Source organism: Lutra lutra, chromosome 8 (genome assembly GCF_902655055.1).
Source record: "Lutra lutra chromosome 8, mLutLut1.2, whole genome shotgun sequence".
Taxonomy (NCBI): Eukaryota; Metazoa; Chordata; class Mammalia; order Carnivora; family Mustelidae; genus Lutra; species Lutra lutra.
In genome coordinates this window covers 67,807,355-67,825,757 of record NC_062285.1, presented here as the reverse complement: position 1 = coordinate 67,825,757, position 18,403 = coordinate 67,807,355, and the positions used below count along the sequence as shown (strand labels likewise).

At 35.3% G+C, this 18,403-nt stretch overlaps 1 protein-coding gene and 1 non-coding gene across 9 annotated transcripts in view; one reads left to right on the top strand and one right to left on the bottom strand.

Moving 5' to 3' along the window:
* Nucleotides 1–18,403, top strand: part of C8H12orf40 (chromosome 8 C12orf40 homolog) — a 134,678-nt gene that overhangs the window by 86,421 nt on the left and 29,854 nt on the right. For 4 of the 8 annotated variants that reach the window (XR_007129529.1, XR_007129527.1, XM_047742384.1 and 1 more), the window contains exon 10: nucleotides 12,339–12,421. Coding sequence is in view for 5 of the 8 variants with exons in the window: in XM_047742384.1 (XP_047598340.1) it covers nucleotides 12,339–12,421 (83 nt within the window). In the remaining 3 variants the exon portion in view is untranslated. Of the gene's footprint in view, nucleotides 1–4,179; nucleotides 4,244–12,338; nucleotides 12,422–15,978; nucleotides 16,556–18,403 lie in introns of those variants that run through there. The other 4 variants (XR_007129528.1, XM_047742385.1, XM_047742381.1 and 1 more) reach the window with 3 other exon arrangements.
* On the bottom strand, nucleotides 16,891–16,995 carry LOC125108109 (U6 spliceosomal RNA). The gene has a single exon (XR_007129792.1). It is a non-coding gene; the product is annotated as a U6 spliceosomal RNA (small nuclear RNA).

The following is an 18,403-nucleotide window of genomic DNA, read 5'->3' as shown; positions in this document are numbered from 1 at the left end:
TTGTTTTAAAGTCTGTTTTGTCTATTTGTACCCATTCCAGTTTTCTTCTGGTATCCATTTTCATGAAATACCTTTTTCCATTCTTCACTTTTAGTTTGTATGTGTCCTTATGTGTGAAATGAGTCTTTAGAACAGAGCATATAAATGGATTTAAAAAAAAATCCATTTGGCCACTCTATCTTTTGATGGGAGAAATTTATTTAGTCCATATATTTTTTTTAAGATTTTATTTATTTGACAGAGAGAGATCACAAGTAGGCAGAGAGGCAGGCAGAGAGAGAGAGGGGAGGAAGCAGGCTCCCCGCGGAGCAGAGAGCCCGATGCGGGGCTCGATCCCAGGACTCTGGGATCATGACCTGAGCCGAAGGCAGAGGCTTTAACCCACTGAGCCACCCAGGCGCCCCAGTCTATATTTGTTTTAAAAAGTTATTAATAGATGGGCTAATTTATATTTGGCTCATCATGTCTTGGCTGTTGTGTAATTCCTTTGTTGTTTCTTCTCTTGCTCTGTTCCTTTGTGATTTGATGATTTTCTGTAGTGTTAGATTCATTTCTTTTTACATCTTGTTTATTTATTGTAGGTTTTGCTTTGTGGTTACCATGAGGCTTATATAAAACAACTTCTATTGATAACAGTACATTTCAACTTGATATAAAACTTAAAGTCAAATGCATTCTAAAGCTCTCTTGTTTTACTACCCCCCAACATGTTATGTTTTTGATGTCACAACTTCTTTTGGTCTTAGTATTTGTTAACAAATTATTGTAGTTGTTTTTATTACTTTTGTCTTTAACATTCAAATTAGCTTTGTAAGTGATTAACCTACCCCCTTTACAACATTATTTTGAATTTTAGTATATATTTACCTTTACCAGTAAGTTTATACTTTCATATGTTTTCCTGTTACTGATTGAGACCTTTTATTTCAGCTTTAATAAATGCCTTTAACATTTCTTGTAAAGCCAAGTCTAGTGATGAATTCTTTAGCTTTTTACTTACCTGGGAAACTATCTCTCCTATTTGCAAGGACAGCTTTGCTGGGTAGAATACTCTTCATTAGTAGTTTTTCCTTTCAACACTTTGAATATGTCATGCCACTTTCTTCTGGCCTGGAAGTTTCTGTTGAAAAATCTGATGATAGTTTTGTGGGGTTTACCTATATATAATGAGCTGTTTTTCTTTTGTTGCTTTAAAAAAGATCTTATTATAATTTAATTACAAAAACATAATTATGTGTCTTGATGTGGTTTCTTTGGGTTCAGCTTATTTGGAACTCTGTTTCCTTCCCCAGGTTAGGGAAGTTTTTGGTCATAATTTCAAGTAAGTTTTCTGTCTCTGCTCCTTTTCCTTTGGGGGCTCTGATAACATGAATACTGATTTATTTGATACTGTTCCATAAATCCCTTATGCTCTTGTCACTTTTTAAAAATTCCGTTTTGTTGTTGCTCCAATTGAAATTCCACTGCCCTTTCTTTGAGTTCCTGATCCTTCCTTTGGCTTCATCAAGTTTTCTGTTAATCCTTTTATTATATTTCTTAGTTCTTAGTTCTTAGAAATTATATTTCTTAGTTTTACTATATTCCTTAGTTCAGTTACTATATTCCTCAGCTCTTTGATTTCTATTTGGCACTTTCTTGTATTTTCTGTTTCTTTGTTGAAATTCTCTTGCATTATTCTCCTGACCTCATTGAGAGCATTTTTATGACTGTTATTCTGAACTCTTATTGGAAAATCACTTATCTTCATTTCACGGAGGTCTTTTTCTAAGGCTTTATCTTGTTCTCTTGTTTGTAACATATTGTTCTGTGTCTTCATTTGCTTGGACTCTGTGTTAGTTTCTTTGTATTGGATAAAACAGACACCTCTCTTAGTCCTGAAGTTGGGGCCTTAAGTGGGAAATAAAACCTGTGTTTCAACCCTGCCCTATCTCTTGGTGTCTCGTAAACCTTTGTGATTTTCTAAGTAGCCTACTTTATTTTTAGTAGTTCCTGTTAGTTGAGGGTATATCAAAACATGCCTGTGTCCCAATGGGAAGGATCTCAATCAGGACTCAGATTATGTTTGATTGGAAGCCACACCCTTAGGTGGGAACTTTTAAAGTATGCAGATGTACCTCTTTCATGGCAGACTTTGAGATGGGCATCTGTCTGTTCCTTCTGCACTAAGCCCTGGTATGATAGCCAGTTAAGAAGTGTTTCTTTGTTTGCTATCATCCTGTTGAATCTGTGAACCTAAGCCCTGCTAGCCATCAGAACCAGGCTATCAAAGACCGTGTCCTCAGGGCAGCAGTCACAAAAGCTGGGATGCTGGGTGTTTGTATGAGCTCCTTTCTTGGAGACACCAGCAATTCTGGGGTAAGGCAGAGAGAGTATGAGGATGGTACCTGCTGGCCTCCACAAAATCTGGAGAGGATTTCAGGTGGCCCCTAGATGTGTGTTTAATTAGAAGCTTGCCCCTTTGGCCACAGGTATGAAGATAAGCTAATATAGGCCTCTTTCACAGAAAAATGGATATTTCAGTCAGCTGCCTCATCACTGCTCCCTGGATGTGTAATTGGTTAAGAACTCTTTTTCTGTTTGTTAAAGTCCTGTGGGACTTGCGTACATAAAGCCCCATTGGCTATCAGAGCTGATGATCAAGGGACATCCCATGGGTGGTAGGGGTTCTAGATGTGTGCACTGGGAGTGTTTCCAGGCAGTACCCTTGACCTGCAACAAAGCAGAAGGAGAGTGTGAGGATGGTGTCTGTTGGGCTCTACAGTCTTTGAAGAGTATTTTAGTAAGCCTTTAGATGTGTGTTAAATTAGAAGCCTATCACATAAAATATGTAGTATCAGAGCAAAAACAATATAAATGCAATAGAAAACTGATTCAGAAAACAAGAAAAGTGGAAATATGGAGTTACTGATCCATACCAATTAAGAAATCCAGCTTTTGGCAGACATTGTGAAGGCTTCTTCTCCTGGGGTATGGGAGAAATTTTTTGAATAATTTAGTTTCTTCTCTTTGGAATGATCTTTTCTATCATTTATCCTCTATAAACAGATCTGAGATAGGTATTGGTTTATGTACTTATGAACTAGCTGTCTCAACTTTTGTGTTGTGGTGCGAGTTTGGGGCTTGAGGGTTTTAAGAGTTGAATATAGAATACTTTTTAAATGAGTGAATTGTGAGGTTAGAGAAGAGGCTCTGCTTCATAAAGTTATTCAGGACCCCAAGTTGATGGGGGCTTTGCTGTCTTTAACTGGTGGTTTTCACATTTATAGTGTATGTTGATATCAGATAGCAGAAGAGAAACAGAAGTAGAGGATTGTGGAGAAAATTTTTAGAGCCAGGAGTAGTAGTGGTGTACACCACTTTTGCCTATGACCAGAACTTAAATCACATGTCCAAACCAACTCCAGGGGAGGCTAGGAAATGTGGTCTAGCTCTATGCCTAAGAGGAAAGGAAAATAGTTTGGTGAACAGCTGGACAGTTTCTCCTTTGTCCTGCTTGTCTTTATTAAAACACTCTGTCTTACCAACAAAGAATATATGTGTTTTCTAAGTCCATGATACATTTGCAAATAGAATAAATAAGTCATAAAGTTTGAGATGTGTCTAAGGAGAGATTTATAGTCACATTCTCTAATAATTCATTAAGTTGGAAATCAACAACAAAAGATGCTTCACCTCCCTTACGTCTTGGAAATTAAACACTCTGGGTTTTAAAAAGAGAAAAAAAAAAATAAATAGAACTTACATAGAAATTGATAAAAATGAATACCAGTGCTTTGTTCTACAGAAAATTTATACCTTGTGGGCTTTTATTATTTAAGAAACTTGAAGATACATAAACTGATATCCAACTTAAGTTATCCAGTTTAACAGAATAAATCTCCAGATTGCTTTTATATTTCTATCTCTTTGAATTTCATTTATTGATATTACCTCAGGCCTTTTCTTTCCATCAGTTTTCTTAGCAAGTGTCTATTCTGTTGCTTGCTGTTTCAAAACATATTTAAAATTTTATTTTATTGTTCATCAGGTAAAATTTCTTTGTAGTTTTAAGATCATCTTTATTGAACTAAAGTAATATAAAGGAAAAGTATTGTAAAATGAATTGGTGAGATTAAAAGGGAGATATGAGTAGGTATTAACTATTTATACTTGGGAGTTAAAATTTTGTTTTTCTTCTAGATTCTGATGGAAGGAAGAGGAACCTGTTCTTTAGAAGACAGATCAACATCTGCTAAGAAAATCTGTCAGTGTAACTAAAATGAATTTTTTATTCTTAAAATAAAAAAAGCAACATTTAAATGAGAATCAGTTAAATTTTGATTTTTTTTTTCAGATTTTTGCCAGCAAATATTTCATAGATATTTAAGAATATACTGGCAATGCAACTGACTCTTTTAAAATTGATCTTACCTTTTATAAAATACATTATATATAAGTATATGTAATGTATATATATATAGTTTAGTGAATAATAAAACTGATACCCTTGGATATACTTTGTAGCTTAAGGAATAATGTATACTTAGTACTTTTGAAGCTCTTCTCAATTGCATTTCCTATCCTGCCACCTAGAGGTAACTGTTATCCTGAATTTATTTTTGTGATATCCCAGTCTTTTCCATTGCTTGGTTTTGAACTTTCTACAAATTGAGGCAAGCTCCACATATTTTTCTGCAATTTGCTTTTTCTTTGTTGTTGTTTACTCAATAATGTATTTTGAGATTTGTTTACTTTGATAGTTGTGATTCTAGTTCATATCATCATTTGTTTACTACTTTAAGCCTTCTATTTTGTGAAATGTAGTACCACATCTTTTTGTTTGTTTGTTTTTCTTTTTTTGATTATTTTTATTAATATATAATGTTTTGTTTGCCTCAGGGGTATAGGTCTATGAATCATCAGGCTTACACATTTCATAGCACTCACCATAGCACATACCCTCCCCAGTGTCTATAACCCAACCCCCCTCTTCCTAACAAACCCTCAGTTTGTTTTGTGAAATTAAGTCTCTTATGGTTTGTCCCCATCCTGAGCCATCTTGTTTCATTTTTTCTTTCCCTACCCTCCAAAACCTCTACCCTGCCTCTCAAATTCTTCAGATTGGAGAGATCATATGATAATTGTCTTTCTGTGGTTTATTTCGCTCAGCATAATATCCTCTAGTTCCATCCACATCATTGCAAATGGCAAAATTTCATTTCTTTTGAGGCTGCATACTATTCCATTGTATATATATATATACCACATCTGTGTATATACCACATGTGAGATATATATATATATATATATATATATATATCCATATCCCATCTTCCATTCATCTGTTGATGCACATCTATAGTTCTTTCCATAGTTTGGCTATTGTGGACATTTCTGCTTATAAACATTGGGGTACATGTGACCCTTCGGATCACAGAATTTGTATTTTTAGGGTAAATACCCAGTAGTGTGATTGTTGGGTCATACAGTAGCTCTATTTTCAGCTTTTTGAAGAACCTCCATGCTGTTTTCCAGAGTGGCTGCACCAGCTTGCATTCCCACCAACAGTGTAGGAGGGTTCCTCTTTCTCCATATCCTTGCCAACATCTATCGTTTCCTGACTTGTTAATTTAGCCATTCTGACTGGTGTGAGTTGGTATCTCATTGTGGTTTTGATTTGTATATCCCTGATGCCGAGTGATGTTGAGAACTTTTTTGTTTCTCTGTTGGCCACCTGGATGTCTTCTTTGCAAAAGTGTCTGTTCATGTCTTCTGCTCATTTCTTGATTGGATTATTTGGTCTTTGGGTGTTGAGTTTGATAAGTTCTCTATAGATTTTGGGTACTAGCCCTTTATCTGATATGTCATTTGTGAATATCTTCTCCCATTCTGTCAGTTGTCTTTTGGTTTTGTTGACTGTTTCCTTTGCTGTGCAAAAGCTTTTGATCTTGATGAAATCCCAATAGTTCATTTTTGCCCTTGCTTCCCTTGACTTTGGTGATGTTTATAGGAAGACGTTGCTGTGGCTGAGGTCGAAGAAGTTGCTGCCTGTGTTCTCCTCAAGGATTTTGATGGATTCCTATCTCACATTAAGGTCTTTTGTCCATTTTGAGTCTATTTTTGTGTGTGGTATAAGGAAATGGTCCAGTTTCATTCTTCTGCATGTGGATGTTCCAATTTTCCCAACACCATTTGTTGAAGAGAGTGTCTTCTTTCTATTGGACATTCTTTCTTGCTTTGTCAAAGATTACTTGACCGTGAGGGTCTATTTCTGGGCTCTCTGTTCTGTTCTGTTGATCTATGTGTCTGTTTTTGTGCCAGTACCTTACTGTCTTGATGATGACAGCTTTGTAATAGAGCTTAAAGTCTGGAATTGTGATACCACCAACTTTGGTTTTCTTTTTCAACATTCCTCTGGCTATTCAGGGTCTTTTCTGATTCCATTAAAATTTTAGGATTATTTGTTCCATTTCTTTGAAAAAAATGGATGGGATTTTGATAGGGATTGCATTAAATGTGTAGATTGCTTTAGGTAGCATAGACATTTTCACAGTATTTGTTCTTCCAATCTATGAGCATGGAACGTTTTTCCATTTCTTTGTGTCTTCCTCAGTTTCTTTCATGAGTACGTTATAGTTTTCTGAGTACAGATTCTTTGCCTCTTTGGTTAGGTTTATTCCTAGGTATCTTATGGTTTTGGGAGCAATTGCAAATGGGATCGACTCTTTAATTTCTCTTTCTTCAGTCTTGCTGTTGGGGCATAGAAATGCAACTGATTTCTGTGCATTGATTTTATATCCTGACACTTTACTGAATTCCTGTATGAGGTCTAGCAGTTTTGGAGTGGAGTCTTTTGGGTTTTCCACATAAAGTGTCATATCATCTGCAAAGAGTGAGTTGACTACTTCTTTGCCTATTCACATGCCGTTTTATTTCTTTTTGTTGTCTGATTGCTGAGGCTAGGACTTCTAGTACTTTGTTGAATAGCAGTGGTAATGGTGGACATCCCTGCCGTGTTCCTGACCTTAGCGGAAAAGCTCTCAGTTTTTCTACATTGAGAATGATACTTGCTATGGGTTTTTTGTAGATGGCTTTGATGATATTGAGGTTTGTACCCTCTGTCCCTACACTTTGAAGAGTTTTGATCAGGAAGGGATGCTGTACTTTGTCAAATGCTTTTTCAGCATCTATTGAGAGTATCATATGGTTCTTGTTCTTTTTTTTTATTAATGTGTTGTATCACATTGATTGATTTGCAGATGTTGAACCAACCTTGCAGCCCTGGAATAAATCCCACTTGGTTGTGGTGAATAATCCTTTTAATGTACTGTTGAATCCTATTGGCTAGTATTTGGGTGAGAATTTTCGCATCTGTGTTCATCAAGGATATTGGTCTGTAGTTCTCTTTTTTGACGGGATCCTTGTCTGCTTTTGGGATCGAGGTTATGCTGGCCTCATAAAATGAGTTTGGAAGTTTTCCTTCCATTTCTATTTTTTGGAACAGTTTCAGGAGAATAGGAATTAGTTCTTCTTTAAATGTTTGGTAGAATTCCCCTGGGAAGCCATCTGGCCCTGGACTTTTGTTTGGAGATTTTTGATGACTGTTTCAATCTCCTACTGGTTATGGGTCTGTTCAGGTTTTCTATTTCTTCCTGGTTCAGTTGTGGTAGTTTATATGTCTCTAGGAATGCATCCATTTCTTCCAGATTGTCAAATTTGCTGGTGTATAGTTGCTCATAATATGTTCTTCTAATTGTTTATATTTCTTTGGTGTTGGTTGTGATCTCTCCTCTTTCATTCATGATTTTATTAATTTGGGTCCTTTCTCTTTTCTTTTTGCTAAGTCTGGCCAGGGGTTTATAAATCTTATTCTTTCAAAGAATCAGCTCCTAGTTTTGTTGATCTGTTCTACTCTTCTTTTGGTTTCCATTTCATTGCTTTCTGCTCTGATCTTTATGACTTCTCTTCTCCTGCTCAGTTTAGGCTCTGTTTGCTGTTCTTTCCCTAGCTCCTTTAGGGGTAGGGATAAGTTGTATACTTGAGATCTTTCTTGCTTCTTGAGAAAGGCTTGTGTCACTATATACTTTATTCTCAGGACTGCCTTTGCTGTGTCCCAAAGATTTTGAACAGTTGTGTTTTATTTTCATTTATTTCCATAATTTTTTTCAATTCTTCTTTAATTTCCTCGTTGACCCATTCATTCTTTAGTAGGATGCTCTCTTTACCCTCTATGTATTTGGGTTCTTTCCAAATTTCCTCTTGTGATTGAGTTCAAGCTTCAGAGCATTGTGGTCTGAAAATATGCAGGGAATGATCCTAATCTTTTGATACCAGTTGAGACCTGATTTAGGACCCAGGATGTGGTCTATTCTGGAGACTGTTCCATGTGCACTAGAGAAGAATGTGTATTCTGTTGCTTTGGGATGAAATGTTCTGAATATATCTGTGATGTCCATCTGGTCCAGTGTGTCATTTAAGGCCTTTATTTCCTTGTTGATCTTTTGCTTGGATGATCTGTCCGTTTCAGTGAGGGGGGTGTTAAATTATTATTGTATTATTGTTGATGTGTTTCTTTGATTTTGTTATTAATTGGTTTATATAATTGGCTGCTCCCATGTTAGGGGCATAGATATTTAAAATTGTTAAATCTTCCTGTTGAACAGACCTTTCAAGTGTGATATAGTGTCCTTCTTCCTCTCTTATCATAGTCTTTGCCTTAAAATCTAATTTATTTGATATAAAGATTGCCACCCCAGCTTTCTTTTGATGTCCAATAGCTTGATAAATTGTTTTCCACCACCTCACTTTAAATCTGGAGGTGTCTTTTGTGTCTTGGAGACAGAATATCAATGGGTCTTGTTTTTTTATCCTTTCTGATACCCTATGTCTTTTGATTGGGGCATTTAGCCCATTTATATTCAGGGTAACTATTGAAAGATATGAATTTAGTGCCACTGTATTGCCTATAAGGTGACTGGTATGGTAAATTGTCTCTCTTCCTTTTTGGTCTACTACTTTTAGGCTCTCTCTTTGCTTAGAGGACCCCTTTCAATATTTTCTGTAGGGCTGGTTTGGTGTTTGCAAATTCTTTTAATTTTTGTTTTTCCTGGAAGCTTTTTATCTCTCTTATTTTCAGTGCCAGCCTAGCTGGATATAGTATTCTTGGCTGCATATTTTCTCGTTTAGTGCTCTGAATATATCATGCCATTCTTTTTTTTTTTTTTTTTAAAGATTTTATTTATTTATTTGACAGAGAGAGATCACAAGTAGACGGAGAGGCAGGCAGAGAGAGAGAGAGAGAGGGAAGCAGGCTTCTTGCTGAGCAGAGAGCCCGATGTGAGACTCGATCCCAGGACCCTGAGATCATGACCTGAGCCGAAGGCAGCGGCTTAACCCACTGAGCCACCCAGGCGCCTATATCATGCCATTCTTTTTGGCCTGCCAGGTGTCTGTGGATAAGTCTGCTGCTAATCTAATATTTCTACCATTGTATGTTACAGACTTCTTGTCCCATGCTGCTTTCAGGATTTTCTCTTTGTCACTAACACTTGTACGTTTTACTATTAGATGATGGGGTGTGGACCTATTTTTATTGATTCTGAGGGGAGTTCTCTGTTCCTCCTGGATTTTGATGCTTGTTCCCCTTGCCATATTAGGGAAATTATTTACTATAATTTGCTCCAATATACCTTCTGCTCCCCTCTCTCTCATCATCTTCTTCTGGGATCCCAATTATTCTAATACTGTTTCATCTTATGGTATCACTTACCTCTCGAATTCTCCCCTTGTGGTCCAGTAGTTGTTTGTTTCTTTTTCCTCAGATTCTTTATTCTCTTTCATTTGGTGTTCTATATCACTAATTCTCTCTTCTGCCTCACTTATCTTAGCAGTAAGAGCCTCCATTTTTGATTGCACCTCATTAATAGCTTTTTTGTTTCAAATTGTTTATATTTTAGTTCTTTTATTTCTCCAGAAAGGGATTTTATTTTCCAGAAACTGATTTTCTAATATCTTCCATGCCTTTTTCGAGCCCAGCTAGCACCTAGAACTCTACTTCTGACCTATTGCCAATGAGGCAATATTAATATTATATACCAAATTCACAAAAAATTTTAAAGCTGTATACATGTAGGGGTGCCTGGGTGGTTCAGTGGGTTAAAGCCTCTGCTTTCAGCTCTGGTCATGTTCCCAGGGTCCTGGGATTGAGCCCTGCATCGGGGTCTCTGCTCATCGGGGAGCCTGCTTTCCTCCCCTGCCCCCCGCCTGCCTCTCTGCCTAGTTGTGATCTCTGTCTGTCAAATAAACAAGTAAATAAATCTTTAAAAAAAAAAGAAGCTGTATACATGTAAAAATTGAGGCTATTTGAAAGATTTCTTGAAATTTGCATTTCTTGCCTCTTCTTTTCCCCAATTTCACTGCTTTATAGCAGCTCCTCATCACTTCATAACGAGATTATTGCTTTTAATTTTCTAACCTGAATTTATTCAGTCTCACCCTTCTTTACTCTATCTTCAGTTAGATGCCTTGGTAGATAATCTAAAATGCAAATTTCTTTAATATTAAAGTATATCCTTATAGTTTCTTTTTCTTCTGCCCCATATGCTGTTTTTCATCTTGTGTCTCTAGAAAATGTTTATTAATCTTTCAAAAAATATTCTTTATACTGTGCTTTTTCTTTTCTTTTTAAGATTTTATTTATTTATTTATGTGTTAGAGAGAGAGAGACAGAGCTGGAGTGGAGGGAGGAGCAGAGGGAGAGGGACAAGCAGACTTCATGTGGAGCACAGAGCCCAATGTGAGGCTTGATCCCATGACCCTAAGATCAGGACCTGAGCTGAAATCAAGAGTTGGACACCTTGGGGCGCCTGGGTGGCTCAGCGGGTTAAGCCGCTGCCTTCGGCTCAGGTCATGATCTCAGGGTTCTGGGATCGAGCCCCGCATCAGGCTCTCTGCTCAGAAGCCTGCTTCTTCCTCTCTCTCTGCCTGCCTCTCTGCCTACTTGTGATCTCTCTCTGTCAAATGAATAAATAAAATCTTTAAAAAAAAAAGAGTTGGACACCTAACCAACTGAGCCACCCAGGAACCCCTATGCTGTGCTTTTTTTGTAGCTCTTCCCAACTCTCTTTGAGCTTCCCACACTCTGTTCTTTATTACTTTTCTACCTTCTGAGACTTCTGTTGCACCTAATTTTGTGACTTTTTCTTTTAAATGGTATGTCTTTCTCCATTAGAAGATTCCGGACACTTTGAACTTTGTAGGCATGCTATGTTTTCTTATGATTATAGTGCTCTACATAAAGTAATTAATTACTCAGTAAGTGTTGAACTGAATTGATATTTCAATCTGCATATCTTTTCTTACACCACTATAGGTAAGATATTCATTCAGCAGACATTTGTCTTCTATTCTAATGACTCTGGGTTTACTGTACCTATGAAGTGAATGAACCTTACCAGGGGAATGCTCTTACATTATGATGTTAGTAAAATCCTACCATTTACTTTTCTGTACTCTGTTTTCTACTATCAGGGAGAACCTGATCTACAGGTGTATAAATTTTCTTCTAGAATGATGCATTCTAGAAGTTCAGCTAAGTCCTTTCTGCCTCTCAGCTGACTGATGGTTAGATTCTGTTACAGAGAGCATTAGTCCTGATCTGAGGCATGTATAGGTAGTACTTACAGTTTATTGCATATAGGAGGACATGTGATTTGATATGAGTTGTTGCTCCACATTCCATTACCTTGTGCTTTTCTTGATAGCAAACCCATTTTCACAAACAAGGAGAGGAGTAGTTGAAGCTACTGTCAGTCTGTAGTATTTTTGCATTGTAGGGAGTCATGACCTACTGCTCAGGTGCATCTTTGAACTTTAATTGGAATCATAAGAGAACACATTAAGCATATAATGAAAGAATATCATACTGGAAGCTTTGAATTGATTTTTTTCATATAATTTTGATTGTACAATGAATCGTCATTTACTGGATTAGCAAATATCTGGTCCTTGGGACTTAATAAACTTGGCACTAACTTACTGCAGTTGACACTTTAAATTATTTGTTAAAAATGGTTCATCTCTGGAAAAAAAAGCAATCCATTTTTCTTTATTCTTTCTTCCCTTATGTTATATACTCCTATATTACAGATACAAATGTTTTGAGTGTGGAATAAACCCATAATACACTATCAGAAATGCAAGCTGCCAAGTATTCAAGAGTTTAACTAGTTTTTGTACAGTTTAAAGTGCTATAGAATGTCAGCTGAATTTATTTTACCAGAAAATTTCTTCTGCCTCTGTATATATTTTGTAGAGCATTAACAAATACCATTCTTCATCAATTAAACCTTTATTTTCAGATCATGATTCTTCACAGAGTAGTCAGTCTGCCAGTTACTCTCCAAGGCCAACAGATAGTTGCTTCAGTTCTAGTTCAGAGATGGTAAGTTACTTTTCTTTTTGCTTATTAATTTATGTTCTGCTTATGTGGAAATACTTGTATTTCTCATAGTTTTCCTTTACATTTTGAGAAAAATAATTATCAGTAAGTGGTGAAAATAAATATAAAGAAAAAATTTAAAAATATTTAAAATGTAAGAAACTTATAAACAGAAATGTGTAATTGAAATGTTGGTATCATTCATTAACATTTATTAAAATGATGTGTTCATTGTTACTTACAAAAGCTACCCTTATCAAGATGTATATGTGTATATGTTAAAGTTGTATGCTTTTTAAAATTTCCACTCACAATAATTGAAAACCTGAAGCAGCTAAGAATATTTAGAAAAAGTCTGGAGACTTATATGAAGAAAACTATAAAAAGTTGAGTAATGTAATCTGAACAATTGGAGTGACAGTTATGTCCTGAGTAGGAGAGCTGCATTTCTCATAAATCACATGTTTCAGTGGAATCTTCCATCTTTTTTTTTTTTTTTTTGGTCTCTGGCTCACCATCCAAACTGCTCTTGCTAAGGAAAAAACACCTGTGACCTCTATGTTGTTCTATATCCCATTGACATATGCTATCTTGACTCAAGACCGTTTTCAACTTTATCACTTAAGCCTGGATCCTTATTGATATGTCTCAGTTGATAGATCTTCTTGGATATTTCACAAAAATCTCCTTTTCTTTATATTTTCAACTCCCTGGTCTTTGCCCCAGATCAGTGTTTCTGGTAATTCCTGTATGCATAGATACCTTTTCATCCACTCAGTTGCTCGTGCCAGATATTTAGTTAACTTTGCCATTTCTTCCTGGCTTCTCAGTTTTCTTAACCACATTCATTCTATCTTTTCATCCAATCAGTTTTACTTCCAGAATAAATTGCTATTCATCTGCTTCTCGCAGCTTCTGCTGTCAGCACACTAAAGTACTGATGTATTGTTCTTGCACTGTTGTGGTTATCTCCTGGGAGATATCTCTACTTCCACTCTTGCCCCACTTTTTTTTTGTTAGCAGTCAACATGATCTTTTGAAAACCTAAATTGAATCATGTTATTTCTGTGTTCAAATATTCAGTAATTTATATTTTACCTTGGAATCTTAACTACTTACGTGGCTAAAGCCATGTGTAATCTGGCCTCTGGCTACATCTCCAACTTCTGCTAGTCTCCCTTTAACAGCATAGTCACATGTACTGACATTTCACTTTGCTTAACTTACTGGTCTCTTTTCTATTTCAGGGCCTTTATATATTGTTTCCTCTACCTTACTCTTATTCATCCTTTAAGTCTCAGTTCAAATATGTGACTTCTAAAACCCATTCTTTGGCTCCTCCTAATTTAGGTCCTTTATGGGGCGCCTGGGTGGTTCAGTTGGTTAAGCGTCTGCCTTCAGCTCAGGTCATGATCTCTGAGTCCTGGGATTGAGTCCCACATTGGGCTCCCTGGTCAGCATGGAGTCTACCCCTCTGCCTCTCACCCTGCTGCTGTCTCTCTCTCTCAAATAAATTAAGAAAAAAAAATTTCCTTAGATATGCTTTCAAAGTGCCTCATACTTGTTCTTTATAATGATTTTCTCAATTTGTAATTATATATACATGTATATGATTATTCGGTTACTATCATTTCCACCTATGAGAATGTGTGCTTTAATGGGGCAGCAACCATGTCTGCTTCACTCACATTGCAGATGCTAAAGGAATATTTTCTTGAATAAATGTATTGAGCTTGTTTTTTTTTTTTTTTTTTTTAATGTGTGCCTAGCCAGTCTCAAGGCTATTTCTTGGGCTTACTTTTTCTATTTTAGTGCCAGTCCACTGAGGCTATATCTCATTTTAGGGTATTTATGTTAACTCTTTTTTTTTAAAAAGCTGGAATAATCAGTACTTTAGATAAAATTTTTGTTAAAATATTTTGGTTAGTTCAGTAATTAAAAGATAAATTTTTCATGAAGTTGAAATATTCAAGCTAGCAAACTGAAATCTATGCCTATTAAAAGTTTTAAAACTGACTTTTTAGATAACAATTGAGATATTTATTCTTTTTTTAAAAAATCTATCTTTCTTTCTTTCTTTTTTTCTTTCTCTCTCTCTCTTTCTTTCTTCTTCTTTTTTTTTTTTAAAGTAGGCCCAGCACAGGGCTTGAATTCACAACCTTGAGATCAAGACCTGAGCTGAGATCAAGAGTAAGATGCTTAATAGACTGGGCCGCCCAGGCACCCTGAGCTATTTGTTCTTATTTAACTTTTCTTTTGTCTGCTTGATTTCCTGTTAGCTTATACTCTTCTTTAATTATACCTTTCATGAGACTGGGCCTATAAAGGATACAATTTAGATGTTTTTTGACCTAACAAGTCAGTGAGTGAATAATGTGTTTTTTTAATTCCTTTGTAAAAGGGAAGGGGGATGATGTAGAGACAAAATAGGGACTGATAAGAGACAAAAATTTATGAGAGACTGATAAGAGACAAAAATTTTTCTTTTTTAGTTCTTTTGCACTTTTAAGATTTTTTTTTTTTTTTTTTATTTAACAGAGAGAACGAGCGCTCATGCAGGAGTGCACAAGCAGGGAGAGCTGTAGAGGGAGAGGGAAAAGCAGGCTCCCTACTGAGCAGGGAGTCCTTTGTTGGGCTGGGATCATGATCTGAGCTGAAGACAGAAACTTAACAGCCTGTGTCATCTGGGCACCCCTCCTTAGCATTTTTAATACAAGAATTATTATTGTTCTTGCTATTTTAAAAGTCCATAAACCTCCTGGGGAGTGATAGATTATTATTTTTTTTCAGAATTTTAATTTCAGTGTAACTAACATAGTTTTATTAGTTTCAGGTGTACAATATAGTGATTCAACAATTCTATACATTACTCAGTGCTCATCGTGATAATTGTACTCTTAATCCCTTTCACAAATTTTACCCATTTCCCCATTTCCTCAACCCACCTCCCCTCTATAGTTAAGAGTCTGTTTTTTGGTTTGTTTCTTTTTTCTTTGTTCATTTGTTTTGTTTCTTAAATTCCACATATGAGTGAAATCATATGGTATTTGTCTTTTTCTGACTGATTTCTTTCATTTAGCATTATAGTCTCTAGATCCATCCATGTTGTTGTAAATGGGAAGGTTTGATTCTTCTTTATGGCTAATATTCCATTATGTATATATGTATATGTATATATCAAATCATTTTTACCCATTCATCTGTCCATAGAAACTTGGACTGCTTCCATAATTTGGCAGTTGTAAATAATGCTGCAGTAAACATAGGGGTGCACATAACTTTTTGAATTAGTGTTTTTGTATTCTTTGGTTAAATGCCCAGTAGTGGAACTACTGGATCATATGGTAGTTCTATTTTTAACTTTTTTCGAGGCATCTCCAGAGGCAGATGACTGTTTGAAGACTGGTTGCTGGTATAACACTTTTGAGTTGCAACCTGCCAAGTATCTTCTGTATTTTGAAATTTTCTATAGTATGAATTTTGAGAATGCCATGAAGTGATTGAATGATTTTTGTAAATTTAAGCAAAAATTTACAGCAAAATTACTAAATTTCTTTTAGCCATCTGAAGATGAAGATCAAATATTGCAAGAAATGGAAGAGTCAAATAGGAGATCCATCAGAATCAAAGAAACAACTAATAATTTTTATCTAGAAAGGATGCCAAAACTTCCATGTGGTAGGATTATTAAGAACAGTGCCAAAATTCATAAACAAAATGAAAATCTTCACCAGTTCTCAATGAAAAATAATACAGATCAGTTTCCACTGTCTCAGTGTAATTCAGCACACATATTACGAAACAAAACTAGTAATAACTGCATTCTACACGTTGCAAGGTGTGATGCATGGGTACAAACAGACAGTGAACCTGTAATGGAAGAAAAATTAGATGCTGCCGTACAGTGTGATATAATTTCAAAATGTAAATGTAGAAATAATGTGTCTTCTCCTTGTAATATTGAAAAGTGCAGTGAAAGTATTAAGGCAGATACCACTGGAGGGCAGGAAATCCTTAAGAACAACTAATATTCTAAAATCTCAGCTTAAAATTTAGCATTTCATTTAATGTTCAGAATTTCATGAACATAACAAGGAATGAGGATATGTAGATAAGCACAAGGTGAAAATATTTGAAGGATATATTTATGGTTTATTTTAAAATACTTAAATATTAATGTATACATTTAATTTTACATAGATTTTTTAACATCTACATAGATATATCTTCAAGATATGCATAGTATATCTTCAAGTTTTTAGAAAATATATATGTACATTTACTGTTTATAATTCTCATGGTGATTATTATGATATGATGCTGTTTTTGGATAAAAATATGTTTAATTGCTTCCTTCAGCTTTTTCTTTATTTTAAAATTTAGTGCAGCTATGTCCATTACCAAAAATTTTCTCCAAGATTTTAAGACAGAAAATAATGCTAAATAATAGCAAACATATTTTATAATCTCATAAGAATTTTGTTAGCTACTTATATTATGAATTTGCATGTCTTCTTGTTGCAGGGGCCATGCTAATCTTTGTATTGTTCCAGTTTTAATATGCTTCCAAAGTGAGCACTGTTAGCCACTATATTAAATATTATACCCTCATTTAAAAAAATTCTGGCATTTTTAGTTAAAATATATTTTCTATTGTGTTTGGATAATGTTTTTTATTGGAGCTTATATTCAAAGGAAAGTGTTTTTGTCTTCAAGATATAAAAAATATTTCAATGCTTTTGTAAGAGATATGTTCAATATTGGGAAAATGATTTATATTCACTAATTTTAATCTTGCTAGATTCTTTTCAAAATTATTAGATTTGCTCATTTATAAAATACAGGCTTCATTTCCTACATAACATTTATTTTTTTGTTTCAGGATTTTAAATGTTCATACTCTGGAATTGACCATTTGTATGGAATATTACAAACTACATAGCAAAAGGCATTCTGATACATAATTGAACCAAAAAATAGAGTTGGTAGGAGTTTCTGTGCCTTTAAAGAAAAGGATGATGAGATATTGCATTGTCACATGCACACATATCTATTCAATAGTTTGTGCTGCAGGGGTGATCTGAAGCATAATGATTTAGAAACACCAACAGCTGATATTTAAATGGTACCAATCTTAAGTTTTTAAGCTAGTTTTAGGAAGTTACTTTTGCAGACTCAGAAAGCTCAAAGACCTCCCAAGTATTTTCTTAAAGTATAGTAATCATCTCATGAAAGGGGAATAAATTATCCAGTGTACACTGATAGTTTTTCAAAAGGCTCAGTTTTCATTGTGATATTAAACAAAAAGTATTCCGTCATGGGTTGATTATCTTGAGCATTATTGTGCAAAGTATGACATAGCAATGAAGATCAATATATAGAAAAAGAGGACCCTTTACTGGTGATACTAGAATAAGATCAAGCTGTGAATTTTAGGTTGGTTTCAAATATCAAATAAATGGAGTTTTTTTCCAAATATTAATCAAAGTCTACTAGTACTGAAAGCACATTCATTACAGAAATCTAAATGTAGTTATATTTTTATCAATATCATAATGTGGAAATTAAACTCAGTAAGGTTAAAGGAATGTGAGGACTTTCTAGAACAGTGACCACATAGGATAAAGTGCAGTGTAGTAAAGAATGTAAACTTGCCCCAAAAGAGATCTGCCCTGTGCCCTTGGCTTTTGGGATATAATCTCTAAGTGCTTGGAGTGGCGTTCATGCCTGATAGAAATCTTTGTTAGCCTGGGGACTTTGGGCCAAGTTAAAAAGTAACAGTGTGATTTAGAATGAGACTTGGGGTCAGACTGTATCAGCTCAACTTCTTAAGGCTTTTAGAAACTGAGGTGAGCATGTGGAAAGTCAGCCGTGTCACTGTGATGGAGTCCCAGTAAAGACTGTAGACACTTAAGGTTTGGTTGAGCCTCCCTGGTTACAGTATTCTGTGTGTTGTCACACGTTAATACCAGGAAGGTTTGTGAC